At 40.2% G+C, this 18838-nt stretch overlaps 1 protein-coding gene across 1 annotated transcript in view; it reads right to left on the reverse strand.

The window, feature by feature from the left end:
* LOC108798474 (tumor necrosis factor receptor superfamily member 11A-like) overlaps window positions 1–18838 on the reverse strand; it is a 59098-nt gene that overhangs the window by 23100 nt on the left and 17160 nt on the right. The window contains exon 2 of the mRNA XM_018570236.1: window positions 2165–2231. Within this exon, the coding sequence (XP_018425738.1) occupies window positions 2165–2231 (67 nt within the window). The remainder of the gene's footprint in view (window positions 1–2164; window positions 2232–18838) is intronic.

Below are 18838 nucleotides of genomic sequence, written 5' to 3' on the forward strand. Positions count from 1 at the left end.
CTGTTTGGGTGAAGACACAGCAAATTGTCAATATTCAAAGGTTTGCAAGTGATGGCCTCCAGGGTTCCCATATGGTTGTTTAACTTGTACGATGGTACTTAGGGATCTGGTCGAGTTGGGCAGCATGGTAATATTTAGTCAAATTGGGGAGACCCAGACCTCCTGACATTCTGCTACGAGTCAGAGTCACCTAGATGGGGTTTATGATTGTTTCAAAGTTTACAATTTGTAGGATATGCAAAGAAACAGATACCTGGAAGAACCCTGAATATATACTTTAGTATAGTGCTTTTATATTTATACTCTTTAAACCTCTTATAAAACAAAAAGGAACAGAGCGCCAAGATGAGGTTCAAGGCGCTCTGTTCCTTTTTGTTTTATATGTATGTGATGGAAGCCCCAGAGCCTTGGATGAGCAGCCCCTCAAGACCGTGTGAAAAACTTTGAACCATTCAACAGCGGATAGACTGTTTGATGACAGCCATTAGCGCCAGGAGATAACGACAACATTATACTGTCTTTATACTTCTTCTTTGTCAAGAGCTAAACAAAACTGACTGCAGATTTGCTTCCTGTACTAAATGTACCGTACTCAAAACTTTCATGATTTGTAAATAGATAAATAAAATACTATAAAGGCTATAAAAGAATGGTATGGTCTAATACAGTCATACATTTTTGTTGATATTTAATAGCTATTTTGAAGAAGATTTCCTTTCGCTATATGATATATTTATGTATAAGCATATATCATAAAATGATACTATGCAAATATAATATATTTCTGTCCATCAGATTTCTTTCATGAAAATAATCTCCACTGTCTCAAATGTAAGGGCCTTGTGGAAGTTCATTGTAGATACAAATGACAGAGTGGTACGTAAACAAAATAGAAATAAAAAACATATACAGTACATCTTTGGCGTACTGCTAGGCTACTGAATCATATCCCTTCTTGTCATACCCACAACACAGGCACTAAGGCTGGTCATATACTAAACAGCGGCCATATGAGGGTGTGCCGCTGTCACAGTACCTGAACAGTAACTGTAGCTGTTTGGCTGCAGTCATTGTTTGGCAGAGATTTTTCAGACCGACTCCTTCAACAAATGTTGATTGAAAAACTGACTTTTGTCGAATGGAGGGGTGCCGACTGGGCCACACACTGGTTGAATTTTGGCCAAGTCAACAAGACGTAGCCCGAAATTCGACCACTGCATGGCCAGCTTAATTGATCTGTAGTCCCAAGAGAAGAACTGGTAGTGCTACTGCCTCAGATAACACATCAAATGTGGTCAGGACACAGGACAGCTCTGAATGTCTGACAAGATCAACAGGTATGGTATTTTTGTACTTAAAACGGAACTATGGGGGTAAATGTTTTTCCCCATAGTTCTCTTAAGGGTCACGGGAGGACATATACTAGCATCCTCCCGTGACCCAAAGCTTAGTAAATCATGAGCTACAGCTCGCGGTATACTGAGACCGCAGCAGCCAGGGCAGATCCCGACATTACTGTTGAGATCCTCCCAGCTGCGTGAGTGACAGCTGGCTCTCCCTATTTAGAGGCAGAGCCAGCTGTACCCGCCCCCTCCCCCATCTGTTCCTCCAGTCAGCTCTGGAGGATCGGAGCGGGTAGGGGGGAATCCCTGCAGTGAGCCGTGAGTGACAGTCACTGCTCACTGCAGGGAGATGATCGAGAAGTGAGCGAACGACGGTATGTGTTCACTCACTTCCCAATCTTTTGAGCCGACATGTGACAATTTAATTGTCACACATCGGCTCGAACTATGAGGATGAGTGATTTTCACTCACCTCATTGTCCTCTTTTAAATAACAAACCGCTTTCAATTGTATATTTAACAGACCAAGAGGGAGAAAATCAGAGAAGCTCATTGCTAGGATTTTCAAAATGTTTTCAATCATTACCACCATAATCGTTACTGCCATGTCTATACAGTCCATCCCCATACTTCTATGGGGTTATCTCCCAATACAGGAGCTGCTTGGGAGACAGCCTTATAGACGTGTATGGGGATCCACTGCTAAGGCATGGCAAGGGGGGAAAAAATGATTTTCCAGGAAGCAGGAAGGAGGCAGGAAACTGATGATCGGTGACAATTACAGCTCTCCCACAAACAGTCATTATATAAAGTAGACATACCTGGTTGGCATTTTAGGCAGCATCGTGCGGCATGCTCATAGTGTTTCTCTGTGTTACAGTTAGAATTCTGAAGTATAGAAAAAAGAAGAAAATAGAGGTTATCAGTTTATTCTGAACAAGCTTGTGTATATTAAACAATTCTTTTAACGTTTGGTCTGCAATTTCACACCCAGAGTGATGTACTACAGATTTTAACCCTGGCTAAAGCTTACCTATTTTGTATACCCTCTTCACTGACCAATCACATAAACTGCTAAAACCTGTGTTATACTTAAATACTTATATCTTACTCTGTCTGCTACCAACCAAACACAACTGGGCACATGAAATGAGTAATGTCTAAGAATGAAAGATCAAATTCCCTGTCCAATATCAGCTTTCATCGGTCAGAGTTGAATACTTTAGTTATTGTGATACAAAAAATTAGGTGTAATTTTGACAACCCTAGTAAGAATGGTTCCTCCTAGGTTGGAATGCAAGTTTTATGTAGAGATGAATGACATATCACACTGCGTACTCTTCTATGTGGTGCCATAAAGGATAACTGTATTTTTGTTTAGTTATCCTTTATATTACCTCCCTTCTTCTGTACATTCATTCCTATGTAGGAGTAAATGGGATCTTTTCTGTGCACTTGCAGAAGTAACAGACCAGCCAGGAGAGTTATGCAGCTGCCTATGGAACAATGGTAAGACATTTGGGGAGGACGACATTGTTTCGGAGCTTCTAAATAGTTCAGATAAACTGAATATCTCCCAGTCTATAGGAAAAAATGTGGATGCTGTCTACATTATAACAGATTCAGACTGATTATGTCATCACTAGTAAACATCATGTGATCACTCGCCAGTGACTAGCTAGCTCTGCTACCCACTCATTTGTCCCTCTGGTGGTTTATATATTAATTATGATGGTGCTTCTGTGCTAATTCATGTTAAAGATGTCACCAGCACATCAGGTCCCCTTCATCAGGTTTGAAATGACAATGTTGTCATAACGTTGTCATTTCAAGCCTGATGAAGGGGACCTTGTGTGGCCCCGAAACATTGCTATTTGTTTTGACATGAAGCGTCAATAAACAGACGTGTTCTTCACTTCAATATGGTGTGCTGGTGACATCTCTAACAAGTTTCAGTATTGGCTGCGCCATCCGCGGTCACTTCGAGCACCCACGCTGACAGAGATACCCGGTATGGAGTGCAGCAGGATTCTGGAATACATCTGTGCTCTTTCAGCCACAGTCCTACCATCCCTCAAGCTCTGGCACTCACTAGTCCGTGTCTTTCCTGCCTACGTTTTTACTCAGACCTGATCAGCGGGTGCCTGGAACACAATAGGAAATGCTTATTGACTGTGGCTCTACATCATGTGACCTATTACATAGGTAAAGCCTGGAAACGTCTTCCCTCTCATGTTCTGTAGGTTAGAGAAAGAGCTCTCCTTATCACCATATATACACTGCTGCACAATTGCACAATAGCTGCATTGCCAGAAACATGACTAAGGCCAGTAAAGGAAAACTTCTAATTACATCAGCTTTTTATAGTTAAATGTTTTGGTTTATTTCTTTCACATTTCTGACTTTTTCTCTATTACTTTTTCTAGTTATTTTATGTATTTTTTTTCTTTGGTTGCATAATGGATCTTCCTGTGTTGAACATGGATATACTAGTGTTGTTGTGGGATGCACTTTAGGCCCCCTGACTCTAATAATTTGACCACCACTAATCTAAGGTATGCTCATGTCTACAGGAAACATCAACACTTTCTTTTGAAAAAGTTTTTTAAACATAAACCCTATTTGAGCTCATCTAAAGTAAACATATTCGCATGGAAACCAGGGCACTGCCATTTTACTCACTTAAAATGGCGCTGTACTAGTTACAGCGCCATTTTAAGTGGTACTGGCATGTTCAGTGCTGGAACTATAAGCCAGAGCTGGGTTTCTGCATTAAGTCCAGTAGCTGAATTAACTCCTGGTCTTGTGGTCCAATAAGAATACTCCATAGAACTACATAACCACAATGCTTCTGCATTGTGGTTACAGGGAAAATCTCTGATCTAATCAAAAATTCCTGTGAATTCTAGCAGTCATTTTGAAGCAGGGCAAAGCTTATCCAGTTCTGCTCTACTTACTCCATGCACCAACAGATCACTGTAGTAGTCATCTATTGCTTTCTGATAACAGTAAACATTTAACACTATAGGAGACGCACCTCTTAGTCTCTTACTGACTTGGAACAAGCATGCAAGACAGGATACAGCTTGCAACCCCCCCATGATGAAACAAGTGTAGAAAAAGTAAGAAAATCTATATAAATTGTAAATCAATAAAAATTGGCGTCTCCAAATGAATAAAGAAGTGTTTTGATCCTCTAAGAGGCAAAAGCCTGAGGTCCTGACTTGGTAAAAAATGTAGGCCCCAGGGCTGCCATGCTACTCCTAGTTTTACTACCTAGTGAGTCACTGTCCTGGAACAAGCCTGCAGCCAGAAAAGTCTGAACTCTTGTCCTGCATGCTCGTTTTTAATGAGTCACTGAGTGGTGAAGATACAATCAGTATGACATCCCCAGAGCAATTACCTTTAAAAACTAAGTTGGAACTGGCAGCTCCCAGCTCTAGCCACACAGGTTCTCTTTAAAAAACAGACTTCCAAATCTTTGAATTTTGCAGTTTTAGAAGAACTTGCAAACTGTATCAACTAGATTTTTTCCCATAGCTTTCCCAGTGTGAGAGCCACACCAAAATTATATAGAGGACCCCGCTTTGTCAACACAAACACTAGTGTGGTATGGCAGTGCTTTCTAACTTCTGGAACCATGGTTGGCCAAAACTTCATTCCTGTATATTTGGGAATGTCACATTGCAGGCAGGACTTGATTGTACAGTGTACTAATTACAACAACTCTCTAATTTTTTGTCCACGGGTGCATCACCGTATATGCATACAGTCCTGTTGTAATGAGTGGGCCTTGCTTTCTAGTTCAAGGTCCACTTAAGTAATGTCCAACCAATTATAATTAGATTGAATGCAAAAAGAATAAATACAATTTTAGAGATATGGAAAAAGAGTCCACAGTTTTCTATTCCAGACACCTGCAGAGCTCTGTAGCAACCATTGCTCCTGTGTTGTGTCCTAAACTGTGTGACCAGTGCAAGAGATGCCTGCATCCAGAACCAACTCCAGACACTGCACAGAGGGGTAATACTATAACTTTGAAAGAGGGGAAACCCTGAAAGCTAAACTCTGGGCACCCCACACACCAAATCAATTAGTTGAATACACCTCTAAATCAGTGGTCACTTGATGCTTTAGGGTCTGAGTTTTCTTTCTTCTTTCCAGCAATGGAGGATGGTTCTTCAGCTTTTCATGTCACTACCTTGGTGACATGGATACTTCTCATTGGATGTCCAGTAGCGGTGTGCCACCCCAATGGGGCATAGAATATGTTCAATATTATATATATTGAACATTTTAGCATATTAGCATATTGAACATATTAGCATTGTTAGTAGATAAGAATGTATATAGTTGTTTCCTTAGATCAGTTTGCCTATAGCTATTTTATTGTTAGTCCCTATGCTGCCATCTAGTGACCAATTGTGGTAATGCACATGTTGTTCTGTGTTCCCTTTGTGATGTATTTCCTCTGTATGTATGCTCCACCCTTCTTGTTGGTCAGTACTTCTTGTGTCATGGATGCAGCTACAGGCCACATGTAACACGGGACACGTGTATTCTGCACAGTACGCTACGAAAGCATCATCTTTTGACCGCATAATACTGAAAACCATCCATCTGCTGTATCCTGTTGTCTGATGTACAGAATAAAGCAACTCTTGTGGATGAAAAGGTATTGGTGAGTTCAGCTATCTGACAATAATTGTCCTCAGTGATTGAATCTGCTTATACAGGCCAGACATATAGGTCTCAGCAAGGGATAAGTCACTAGCACAACAATCGGAGTCAGAATAAGCGGAGTGCTTTGAAGACTGCAGATGACACCAGGAATGGGTGACCAATCTACTACAGCGCAGGAAGGACTGGTTGCAGTTCCAGAAGTGGCGAGGAACATGGATGGGGGACTTTTAGGTAAGTGTAAAAGTTCTAAAGTACCTAATATTATAACAGCAGGTGAAAGAGAGTTATGGGAGGGGGAATTACTTTGCCCAGTATAAGTATATCCAAAGACAAAACTTTATAAATTGATTTTGATTAGAGTAGGAAAGGGTCAGAACTACTGACAGTTTTTTTTTTTCTTGCCTGTGTCCCATGAGGAGCAAAAGGAAGTGAGGTGTAATATTTCAAAGAGAGGGAAATCAAGTACAAGTATACATAACCCTGTTTTAGTGACTCACAGTTTGTAAATTTCCCTTAGATACCAAGAGATGCTTAGGGGCTAAAGAAAACCTGCTCTGAGAGAAATACATAATATGCATTGTACACCTCCTTGAGAAAATGCTTCTACTACTTCTTCACCTAGACCAGTATGGAGATCAGGGAAGTTGGAGAAAAGTAAGAAGTCATTATGTGCATACGTGAATCTTTCCCCTGTCTTTGGGAAAGCATTGCACCCTAGTGCCTCCTCATGACACCAGCCCTGCTTGCATCATTTATATAGCTAGCAAGAAACACTCTGTTTATATCTGGCTAAAAGGAGAAGTAAACCACTTTAAAACGTCTTTGTTTTTGCCTTTATGTGCAAGTAGGCAAAGCTACTTGCATAGTAGGGCACACTTACCTTAAAAGTTTGCCCTTCTCCAGTGTGGCTCGATCGATCTTCGCACAGGAGCTTTATCCACTCTGACACCCGGCCCATTCACGGCTTTTTAGAGATGCTGTGAATAGGCTGAATGTTTGCAATGGATGGTGCATGTGCTGTTCAGAGTACACAACAAATAAAAAAACCGCTAGGGGAGATAGGAAAAATTTGGGCAAAAATCCCTGCCTCTCAGCTATTTTTTTTAGCGTATTGACTTTACTTCCATTTTAAGATACAAAAGAAATGTAAAGCCAACTTTGCCAAACATTCTATTACTGTGTATTTATCATATTCCACTGCACATGGGTATCTATACTGACAACATTATCTATATAACATATGCCTTTCATACCAGATAACACAAAAGGTTCCTAAAAGCTGAATAAAACTACAACGCTTATTTAAAAACATCAGTAGGAGATCTGCTGTAATACATTTCTATTTTAGGTGACGGAAAAAACCAAGCTGAAGATCAGAAGACAGGAAATGCTGACAATGTTTTTTTAAAGGAAACATATTATAGTAGAGATGTGGAAGTTGTCTTTGCTGTCTTCTGCTGCTGAAAATATTGTTTCCTTGCCATGTGGACTCCTTTGTTTAAAGTCCAATCCAGGCTCTGGTCCCCCCGCCTTCCCTAGAGGACCCCTTCCACATGAGGCCCCCTCCTGCTCGTACTTTAAACTTTTTTTTCTTTGGTATACTGTGGTTTCAGGCCTGTCACGTGACATTGAGGCTGGGTTCACACCTGGGCGTTTTTCAGCGCTACTCAAAGCGCTGAAAAAGGCACAAGAACTGAAATCCTATTAATCCCTATGGGCATGTATCCCACCAGGGCATATTTTGGGCCGTTTTGTCGCGCGGAAAAACGCCCTACACGCGAAAAAGTACTTGAGCTTCTTTTACGCGCGTAGGGGCAGATTTCAGCGCGTAGCCATTGGTATTCCTGAGTGTGGCTCGGGGTTAATTTTCTGTACCAAAGTGGTAACTCCGAGCCACACTCGGCAATACAGTGTAGGTCTTACCTTGTCCGCGATCCCCGCTGTGTCCTCCAACCGCTGCCGGAATCTGGCTTCCGGGTTTAAAAGTTTAAAAAAATAATTATACACGCGTTTCATTGGACAAAGGCGTGCTTCAAACACAAGGGCAAAAACGCGCATAAAATGCGCCTATTAAGAACGCCCAGGTGTGAACCCAGCCTTAGGGTTCAGCGTGAATGGACAGTATGAATGAACATCCAACTTTGATCATTTGCATACTTTTTCCAGAACAGTGATTTAAAAGGTACGGAAGTCAGTGGCAGCCCCAGCACTTCTTTCATAACCATTTTACTTTAAAGCAACACTTTTTCGGGCAAACGGCTAAAAACACAGATGAGATACATATTTGAGAGATGTTTTACTTGCCAAAGGATTTTTTGGCAATTAAGCCAGTCAGCATGGAGACATAACGTTTCTCTAATGCAATAAAGTAATACAACTAGGTCTTGTCACTCCCCAAGCTTGAGACTGAACAGTGAAGGAGAAGCAGAATGATTGGCTCATTCCTCTGTCACTCTGCTCGCTGTCAGTATGTTCCTTATTAGCACATGATTGTGCCGCTTGTCCCTCTTCCAGCCTTTGCTCTGCTGTATAGGAGATTAAAAGAGGCTAATACTAAGTCTAATTCATGTACTTATACTAGTTTATTTTACAATACACTTAAAGTGAACACATACCTGCACACTGTTATTTTGTATCTCCCCAGAGTTTGGCTTTAAAAGCAAAGCCCACTTTTAAGGAAAACATATTAAATGCACACATTTTCACTAAAGAAAAATTGTGCATTCATTTGCATTGGAGTCAGTTTTATGTTATACCCATGTTCACAGCTGTACGTATGTACCGAGGTACAGACATGGAAAGGAGCAAGAGTCTGTGCCCGCAATCTTGCTCCCGTCCATGTCTGTACCTCGGTACATACGTACACCGTGAGCATGGGTATATCATAAAACATGGTCCTTGGCCTTTAGGAAAGACATGGGAAAGTTTTAGCTAAAGCTGTAAATACTGGCAAGTGTTTGTGCTTTATGTACAAAAAAACAAACAAAACACAAAGTCACTGTATGGCAAATTCTGAGTATCTGGTGAAAACTGCTTCTTGATTTTCTAGTAATACAAGTCACGTTACGTTAGTTAATGATAGCAAATAGCAGTGTGGCAGGGTATTTCCATATCACAATGACACATAGGTAAAGTCCTTCATGCAGAAAATACAATATATGTAGAAGCCTGAAAAGCCAAACCTTACTAAACTTCATGTCATTTTTGATGTACGGTTGACTGCTTTCCATTTATTTCCCACATAGCCGGAGCGGAGGAAGAAGAAAAAAAAAAGCAGACGTGAAAAAGAGACCATGGGAAGCACAGATTACATTTCCCTCAGGACAGGCTCATTGCACAACTCTGCATATTTGGCAATTTCAAAAACGAAAAGTTAGTGTTGTAAGTGTCCAGAAAAGTAATGTTAGGCCAAAGCAATGAAGGCAATTATCATGCTTTTAAAGTGGACTTAAAAAGTGAAAATTTGCTTTAGTTATTGGGAATTGGAATAATCTGTGCAAAAATGTATACAATCAATTACATGATGATTTAATGATTTATAATATTGCAGCAAAAAAAGCAACAATGGTATTCTGTGTGCTTTAGCGGTGACCTGCGTTGATGCAGTGCGGAAAATGGGGGTCGCCACATGTCTTCCTTAACCACTTGCTGCCCGGAGCAATTTCTTACATTTGCACACACATAAATAAAATCAGAATTTCTGGCTAGAAAACAGCTCCAGACCCCTGAACAATTATATATTTTCTGAAAGCAGAGGCCATGTAGAATAAAAAGATGCTAGTTGCAATTTTTTATGTTGCACGGTATTTGCGCAAATTTTATGAAACAAGTTTTTTTTAGGATAAAATACACTAAAATGAAATGTAGTGCAAAGAAATAGAATATAATGCCCAATTATTTGGCAAAATATAAGAGAAGGGGTCATGCCTGGTAAATAGATACCAACATGTCAAGCCTTAAAATTGCGTGCGTCTGTGAAACAGCAAAAACTACAATAACCAAAATTTCCCATAGGCGACACTTTAAACGATTTTACCACTCATCAGTTTAGTGTTACCAGTGATTAATGGCTCTAGAATTATTGCTCCCACTCCAACGCTCACAACAATATGTAACATGTGTGGCGCAATTTTAGTTTTTGCACGTAGGCGCATCCGACGCATGTTTGCGTTGTATGTTCGTGCACGTGGGGGGTGGAGGACTTGAAAAACATTTTTTTGCATTTTTTTTATGTTACTTTAATATTTACAATTTTTTTTCACTCAGCTTTATTGCTATTGCATTGGGGGCTAACAAATCCCTATGTGATAGCAAATATAATGTTGACACGTCCTCTTTATGGAGACATCGCGGGTCTTTCAGACCACTAATGTCACCTAGGAACCCCAAAGAGGCTGATGAAGCAGAGATTTGCTTTATCACCTTCTTCTTCTGGCTCTGGGAGCCAGAGAATGTGCCCAGTGACACTGTAAGTGATGTAATGCGGGTCCAGTGATCGGAGAAGAAATCTCTCCTCCGATCTATCAGGGGAGACCCTCCACGCCAGTCCAGAGCATGGGAAGCCTTCGGCCATGGAGGGAAGGGGGGGGGGACACAGGGAACACGGCGCCGCACCGTACAAGCAATCCGGTGCCTGTACAGACGCCGGATCTCTTGTATTTAAACAGCAGTCGCCTGCAGCAGCAGCCGTGTTCTTGGTATAACCACTTCCAGCGGAGAATGTACATTTACATGAATTTGCTGGAAGTGGTTAAAAGAACCTGCCACCAGTTGTTAGCTATCACAAAGGGTGCTTTTAGCCCCTCATGTGATAGCAATAAAGTTAACATGATATTAAAGTCAAAAAGTTTTGACTGGACTGGTTGCACTGGACAGGAAGTTCAGGTAATCTGAGTAGAGAGGGTTGAAGTCGGCTGTTTGAAAACATGATGACTGTAAGCGCTATAAAGAAATGCTTTGCTGGGCAATGTATATTTGGTTGATCTGGATTCATTAGTGTTGAAAAGGGTAAAAAATTAACATTTAAACAAAACTACAAAGCACCTCCAAAAATGTTTTTAAGCCTCCGCCCCCACATACATGCACATACGAACATCCATTGGGTGCACTTAGGTATAAAAACAACAATTGTGCCACATATGCTACGTATTGCCACGCACGTCGGAGTGAGAGAAATAACTCTAGGGCTAATATTTACAGGTAACTCTAAACTAATGATGTGAAGGCTTTTAAAGACTAAGCCGATGGACAATTTTGGATACCAAAGTTTTTCACTGTTTCACAAGTGCGAGGCTTGACATGTTTAGTATCTATTTACTCAATGCGACCTCGTATTTTATATGTTACTAAATAATGCGTATCATGTTGTGTTTATGTGCACTAAAATCAATTTTAATGCATTTTGTTACCGAAAATTTGTGTTTGACACACTGTTCCACTACTATAATGCCATATAAAAATTGTAACTGCCGTCATTTTATTTTCTAGGGTTTTTGCAATTTAGAAAACATATTAAGCAATTTTCAGACCTGAAATGCAAAAACAGCTCTGGTAGGGAAAGGGTTAAACTCAGGGTCCAGAAAATACTAGTAGAAGCAGCAGTCTCTCTCTAGTGAGTTTGTGGCAAGGTTATAATAAAACCTTTCTTTTAGAAACAAGTGCAAATTTGTTCTAGGTGAGGCTTGTCAAAGTATGATAGATGATAGTAAAATTAACATTATATCTGTAATACACGGTGTTTGTGTTATGTGGGTATTAGTTCTATTGCGTTAAAAAAAAACCTTTACAACACCTGTAGCTACTTGTTTTATGAGCTCTTTCAAATGTGTTTCTTTAGCATATGAACACCAATATTTTGTGTAAAATTGGCTGCAGACTATCTATTTGAATATAAGAGGCTGATCTATAAAGCGTTCGCACAACTCTTTTCTGTGCGAAGAAGATTTACTGCACTGTATGGCCACTAGACGGATCCGAGAAGCACAGGAAATTCCTATGCTCCTCGGCTCCATCTAGTGGCCATACTGTCCAGTAAATCTTGTTCGCACACTGAAGAGCCTAATGCCCTGTAGCACCCACTACTACTGGACATCAGACTCTAGTTTTCTATATGACCCTGAGCATCTTGCCTATTGGTCGGTTAAACTTAAATTGTCAAGAAAAAGTAAATAAAATATTTTTTACTTGGTGACACTTCACTTAATAGAAACTGGTAATTTTTTTCTACTTTTTTTCACTGGTACCTGGTTTACATTCCCAACAATCACACCCACTGCAGAGATGTGCACCTTACCACCTACCGAACCTTCAATAAATGGATGTTGCTACCTAAGTGACAATGGGTTGCATACAGCCTGATGAAGCTCTTTCTTTCAGTTACAAAGTGAAAAAAGTGGCCAACTCACATGCTACAACCTAGAGCCCTGAAATGCTATTTAGGACTCGAGGGATGCATGTGAATTGTAGTGGGCTGCAGTAGCCTTTTTTGGTGCTTTCTCTTGTACGTCTTTAGCAAATCTCTATAATTCTTGTCAGTTTAAGACAGGGGTGCCCATTAGGTAGATTGTGATTTTTTTTCGTTGGTAGATCTCATGTAGCTCATCATTTGAAAAGTAGATCTTAACACAAAAATGGTGGGCACCCCTGGTTTAAGAGTTGTACCTTGTAGAAACAATCATAAAACAACCTTGTTGCCAGACCATTGATTTTAACAGAAATCTTCCTTTTAGAATAAATGTGCATTTAACATATTAAATATATGTTATTTACCTGCAAAGTCTCCCTTGTGTAGGCATCTAAAAGCCCTGAGAGAGCTGCTGGGTCCCGCCATCTTGGATGTGATGTCAGCAGCCCCAGAAGCTCTAGTGACTATTTATAATTTGCTCCTTCCCTGGCAGCTGCATGAAAGGTTATGTAGGGAGGTGAAAGAAGGGGTGGAGGAGCTGGGCAGCACAGAGAGTTATTAGACTCTCCCAGTATAGGGGAGGGCTATGAAAATCAAAAAGGAAGGCGCTGTGCTAAGGAACTGACTCCTCCTGGTGGAAAAACACTTTAACCCCTTCATGACTGAGGCCCTTTTTTCAATTTTTGCACCCATGTTATATTCCACATTTTGGGCCTGAAAATGACGTAAAACCCCCCAACATTATATATTTTCTGAATGCCAAGACCCTATAGAATAAAATGGTGGTAGTTGAAAATTTTTATGTTGCGCAATATTAGCGCAACTCCTTATTAAACCCCAAAAATTGGTGATACATTCAAGAAACATCAGTACAGTCAGGAATGTCTTAGCTTTGTTTTCATGCTACATTTGAGATTCCCAGCCTGCAGAACCCTTCCGTGCATCTGACTACCCAATTAGTGGGACTGTGGCCCTACCTGGGGGACCAGTGGTCCAGCAGAAGTGGTCCAACGTGTGCCCAACCTATAACAACACTGCAGGTTTGCATCAGCAGGGAATAATGGGCATGGCTGATTGCAGACCTTTACCACCCATGGCACTGCCCACCAGTGAGCGGAAGAGAAGCAGTGCTGCGTGTGTTGTACAGTTTCCTCTGGATTCTAGCAGGGAGAGGAATTCTGTAAAGAAAGCAAGGGACCAGCAAATCAGCTTAACAATAAAACCGCAAGATGCCAGGCCGACAAGGAAACTGGGTAGTTTGTGTGCAAACGCGCAGGTCCCACAGAGTGATGTCCACATGCATACTACAGCTGCCAGTGTGAGGAATTGGCTGCCAACACTGGAGCAGAATCAGAGTAAGTAAAGTAAGTACTTGTCTTGGTAATTATTTTCCCGAGACAGAAAATAAGGGGAAATCCTACGTTTTAGAGTTGTCATGAGAGCAAGAGTTGAGGTAAAATCTACCAGGTGGGACAAGTGTTCTGGAGACAACTGACTAAGATTGGAATTTCCCTTACATTGCGTAGATTTCCTCTCAGTTCTTCCTCTGTTGTGTATCTAAGACAGGAAGTAAAGGTAAATTTCCCCAGCAGGACCCAGACTGCAAAAACACTGCTGGGAATCAACCTACCATCATCCTCCAGTCAGTCATATACCATCATTAGCTGCCAGAAGATACAAAGTACACACTTCTGTTATCGTTATTATAATTTTTTATTATTTGTATCTCTTCTATTTTCTATCCCTAGCCCTTCCTGTAAATGTCTATAAAGATAGTCTAAAATCAGACAGACAATCGCTAACACATCATATACTGATCGCGGCATAATTGACTTTAGCATGCAACTGGAAAAATATATTTCTCCCGTTCTCAGAAGTTATGCAGAGAGTATACAAACTAATGACTACTGAGCTCCTGACAAGTATCCTTGCAGATATGCAGCAGAAGTTCTCATGCACAACGTTCCTTTTCCTTTTCGGACTCTTTCTCTACAATTTTTCTTCTATTAAGCTCTTATGCTTCTCATTTGTTAAAATCCTTGCTTTTTAAATTACCAACGTCAACTCAGGAGTCTGACATCTGTACTGCATCTTATGAGCCACTGCTCTGTATAGTATACTGCATACTATACTGTATAGAACATAAGGTTCAACCCGGCCCAATACTTTGTGCTGTCCAGGTCATGGGTGTCAATAAAAACAGTGATAATCCCCCCTAAAGGGGACACAGACAACATTTACATCCTGAGGGGTTCTAACCATATTGCGCCTATTGGGCTTGAATAGATTGTACAATCAGATCATCAAGTGCGACTGTTATTTAAATGAAGCCCTGCCTTATATCATAGCAAACACAACACACCTTGGTCAAACTGACACTGGAAAGTTGGTAGGGTTTTTTTTTTAAAGGTGTCAGTGCCTGCAAGTCAGCCTATGTATCAGTTTTGGGTTCTTATAAGAAATATTGTCCACTTTATTATGTTATTAAAAATAAAAGCAATCACCTTGAAAAGCTGTTTGTTTTATAAATACATCCTGCTCCCAACCATGTGCATTTCTATCCTCACAGTGAATCCTATATTGTAATAATTTACAGCAGAGGATGAATTAACTCTTATTAATAATAATATTAGTAATAATAATATTAATCACATAGATTTATTACTATTTGTAAATTCAAGTAAACCCCAAACAGTAAAATAGAACAGTATCACTGTACTGGAATACTATACTAAATATTTAGCAAATACAAGTAAACTCATAATTCAGTCTAGAGAAATACACTCTAAATCTAATGGACTAAACTGGTTTCCAAGAAGAAATTCTTTAAAAATGTTTTATATTCCTACATTTCCCAGCTGCAAAACAGATGTACAACTTGCTATGCATTTGCTTGCCAAACTCCACTTTGTTCTCCCACATCCGTTGCTAAAATTGTATGGTCACAGTAGACGAGCACAGAACCAATGTTCCTGTTTTACAACAACGGCCCTTTTCAGCGTGGGCAACAGAAAATGGACAACCATGCTTTTCATACAGCTCAGAATAAATGTAGACATTCTGTATTAAAAAAAAACATTTATGCGTTTCTTTACCTATTAGATATGTTTTCCAAATCAGAAAAAATAAATATTAAAACTGAACTCCAGGAATATTTTTGTAAACATACTTTGGACCATCTTGGTTACATCTAACTCTTCATATCTCACATCTGGAGAGCTGATGGGGATGCAGAAATTCACTGTAATAGCCGGTTCTACATACAGTCAGCACTAGTCTCTTCCGGGGGCTGCATGTGCGACTTATCAACTGTATTCTGAACTCGGAGATGCTTGCTCTGCACCATCTCCTCCTCTCTGTTTTTTCCAATCACAGATTGGCTTGTATTCACTAAAAAATATACAAGACATTCCCTGGATGTCGGAGGGGCCAAGAAAGGGACTCCCAGTGTTCAGCAAACAGACAAGTGGCTTAAGCACCAACCAGAAGAGACCAGCACTGACTGTTTATAGCACTGGCTTTTACAGTGAATTTATGTACCACCAGCAGTTCTCTGGATGTAAGATATGAAGAATTAGCTATAACCAAGCTGGAAGCGAGTGAACAGAGGAAAAATCTATATCAAATCAATATTTGGTGTGACTACCCTTTGGCTTCAAACCAGCATCAATTCTTACACTTGCACAAAGTCAGGGATTTTGTAGGATTAGTCAGGTGTATGATAAAGCAATTATACCAAGCATGTGCTAGTGATAATCAATTTCATATGTAGGTTGAAACACAGTCATTAACTGAAAGAAAAACAGCTGTGTAGGAGGCTTTAAACTGGGTGAGGAACAGCCAAACTCTGCTACTAAGGTGAGGTTGTGGAGGACAGTTTCATGTCAAAGGTCATACGCCATGGCAAGACTGAGCACAGCAACAAGACACAAGGTAGTTATACTGCATCAGCAAGGTTTCTCCCAGGCAAAGATTTCAAAGCAGACTGAGGTCCAAAGATTTAGATGAGGTCTTCAAGCTCTTTTGAAGAAGCACAAAGAAACTGACAACGTTGAGGACCCTAGACGCAGTGGTTGCTAAGCAAACTTAATACAGCAGATGAAAGACACATTATGCCTTCCTTCCCTTCAATATTGGACGATGTCCAGCAGTGCCATCAGACAAATGTTCATTGTATATTTTGTTTTGAATGTAATGTAATAAAACATTATGGTCACTAGATAGAGTGAAGGAACACATGAAATAAATACATATTTCCTATGCTCCTCAGCTCCATCTAGTGGCCATAATGCAGAATTATATTACATTACAATTGACATTGTTCATTTTTTACTCTATTCACCACAGAACAAACGTTCTCAGAGGTTCGTAGGGCGAATGGCTCTGTGAATTGTTTATAATTAGACCTGTATGTGTATTGTGGACCCTAATCAGCCATTTAACACAATGCAGTCCAGTTAATTGAAACACCCAGGTTAGCACTATGGCTGAAATTCTCTAGTTGAATTTCATTCTTGAGATGTCATTTTTAACTTCAATGAGCAGCTATTTAACAACAACAACAAAAACTGCACTAATATTTCATTGACAATTTTTATCCTGACGGGAATTCTACTTTTTTTCTATTGTTTTAGGCTATGCTCGCATGGGCATCATCTCCTCAGTATTCACCATGTGACAAGCAGTACACAAATGGGGACAAGATCCCTTCTATGCCAGTCCACGACTAAATGTATTAATGATGCATTTGTCTGCCCTTTTGCCATCTCTCTGTCATTTCTTCCCTCATTTCCTCACAAACCATTCCAAGCAGAGACAGAATAGAAAGCAGATTTGTGAATGAATTCAAAAGATGGTGACAGATAAAGGATCCATTTTGACAGATCTTGCCACCTGTAGTCAGACTGAGAAACTAATGTATGTCTGTATGCAACTCTTGGCCTTGCCAGACATTCCATAGCTGGGCTTTCTCAGGGATAAAGTTAATTTTGAATTCAACTTTCCCTGGCAATTGCTATAAATTCAAACTAGAATTTAAAAAATGTTCTATAAATACAATACTAGACTGCAACAAAAGCTAGCATTGGGATCATCAATAACACCACGTTCTTTGTGTCTGATTCCAATCCAAATAAGGGTATAGCCTTCTAGGAGATATTCTGATCCAAAAATATCAGAATGCTTACATTTACACCATGCCTCTTTTCTGTTTACCAATTCTTAAAGTCCTCCAGCTTTCCTTTAAAAGAGAAGTTTATGGGGAAATGAAGACTGCAAAGTTCATATCATCATAAAGACCCAAAACAGCATAAAGCCTATTATATAATATGCAGTTTGTTTGTAAACATCTAATACAACTCTGAATATTCATAATAAGATGCAATAAACAACTCCAAGAAAATCCCAAAATGTAGTTTAAAGTAATCATTTGTTTTAGTTTCACGCCTTCGTGATCAGAATTATTATTCATTTAAGGATTCTTAATGCATTTTTGTAGGCGTTTTAAAGCTGAAAAAACACCCCTTCCAGTGGGCATGGGCATATTACAAGGGTAGAATGCTTGTTTAGGTTTAAGGTACTGAAAAAAAGGACTTTTACTCTCCCTTTAGCCAGTACTCTCAGCTTCTGCCCCCTATGCTCTGGGAGGTGGAGGTCCACTGACATCATGAAGCACAAAGCAGGGCCCATAGCCCTACATTATACACTGAGTGGCCAGATTATTATGACCACCTGACGTTTGTAGGCAAATTAGCTATAATTAGCTATAATTTGGCGCTGAAGTTGCTAGAGGGCCAGACCATTATAAATAGGGAAGCAGGATGTTTACCACGACAGTAGAAGTGATTTTTTTCTGAAGATATGGGTAAACAACGCGATTTAACAGCCTTTGAACGTGGGATGAATGTTGGCGCTCTGAGCCATGGAGCGAGTATCGGCAAAACAGCAGAATTCATTAAATGTTCAAGAGCAGCTGTTGTTAAAGTGTTTAAAGACTGGACTGTCAGCTGAAAATCTGGGCCTGAACGTGCAAATTGTGGCCGTCAGCGACTAGTCAATTTTAGGGCAGAACGGAGAGTTGCAAGACTGGTACAAGACAACAGAAGGGCAACAGTGTCAGATTCCTCGCATCAACTTTCAACATCTCGTGGAATCACGAGGCGGCCCAACAAAGTCATCTCATGGAGTCATCTCGTGGCTTAACGAAGTACTGATGGGGTGGTCATAATAATCTGGCCACTCAGTGTATGTGACGATGATTAGGAACAGTCCACAAGCTATAGCATAGGGGAGAGAAGGGAAGTGCCGACTGCCAGGGGAGTGAGGATCATGTAAGTAAAACTGCTTCTCCTTAAAAAACATTAAAACTAATTTGGGCAGCTGCATGAGTTAAAGTGGAACTATCTAAATA

The sequence above is a fragment of the Nanorana parkeri genome, unplaced genomic scaffold (assembly GCF_000935625.1).
Source record: "Nanorana parkeri isolate BGI_ZX_2015 unplaced genomic scaffold, ASM93562v1 scaffold1484, whole genome shotgun sequence".
Taxonomy (NCBI): Eukaryota; Metazoa; Chordata; class Amphibia; order Anura; family Dicroglossidae; genus Nanorana; species Nanorana parkeri.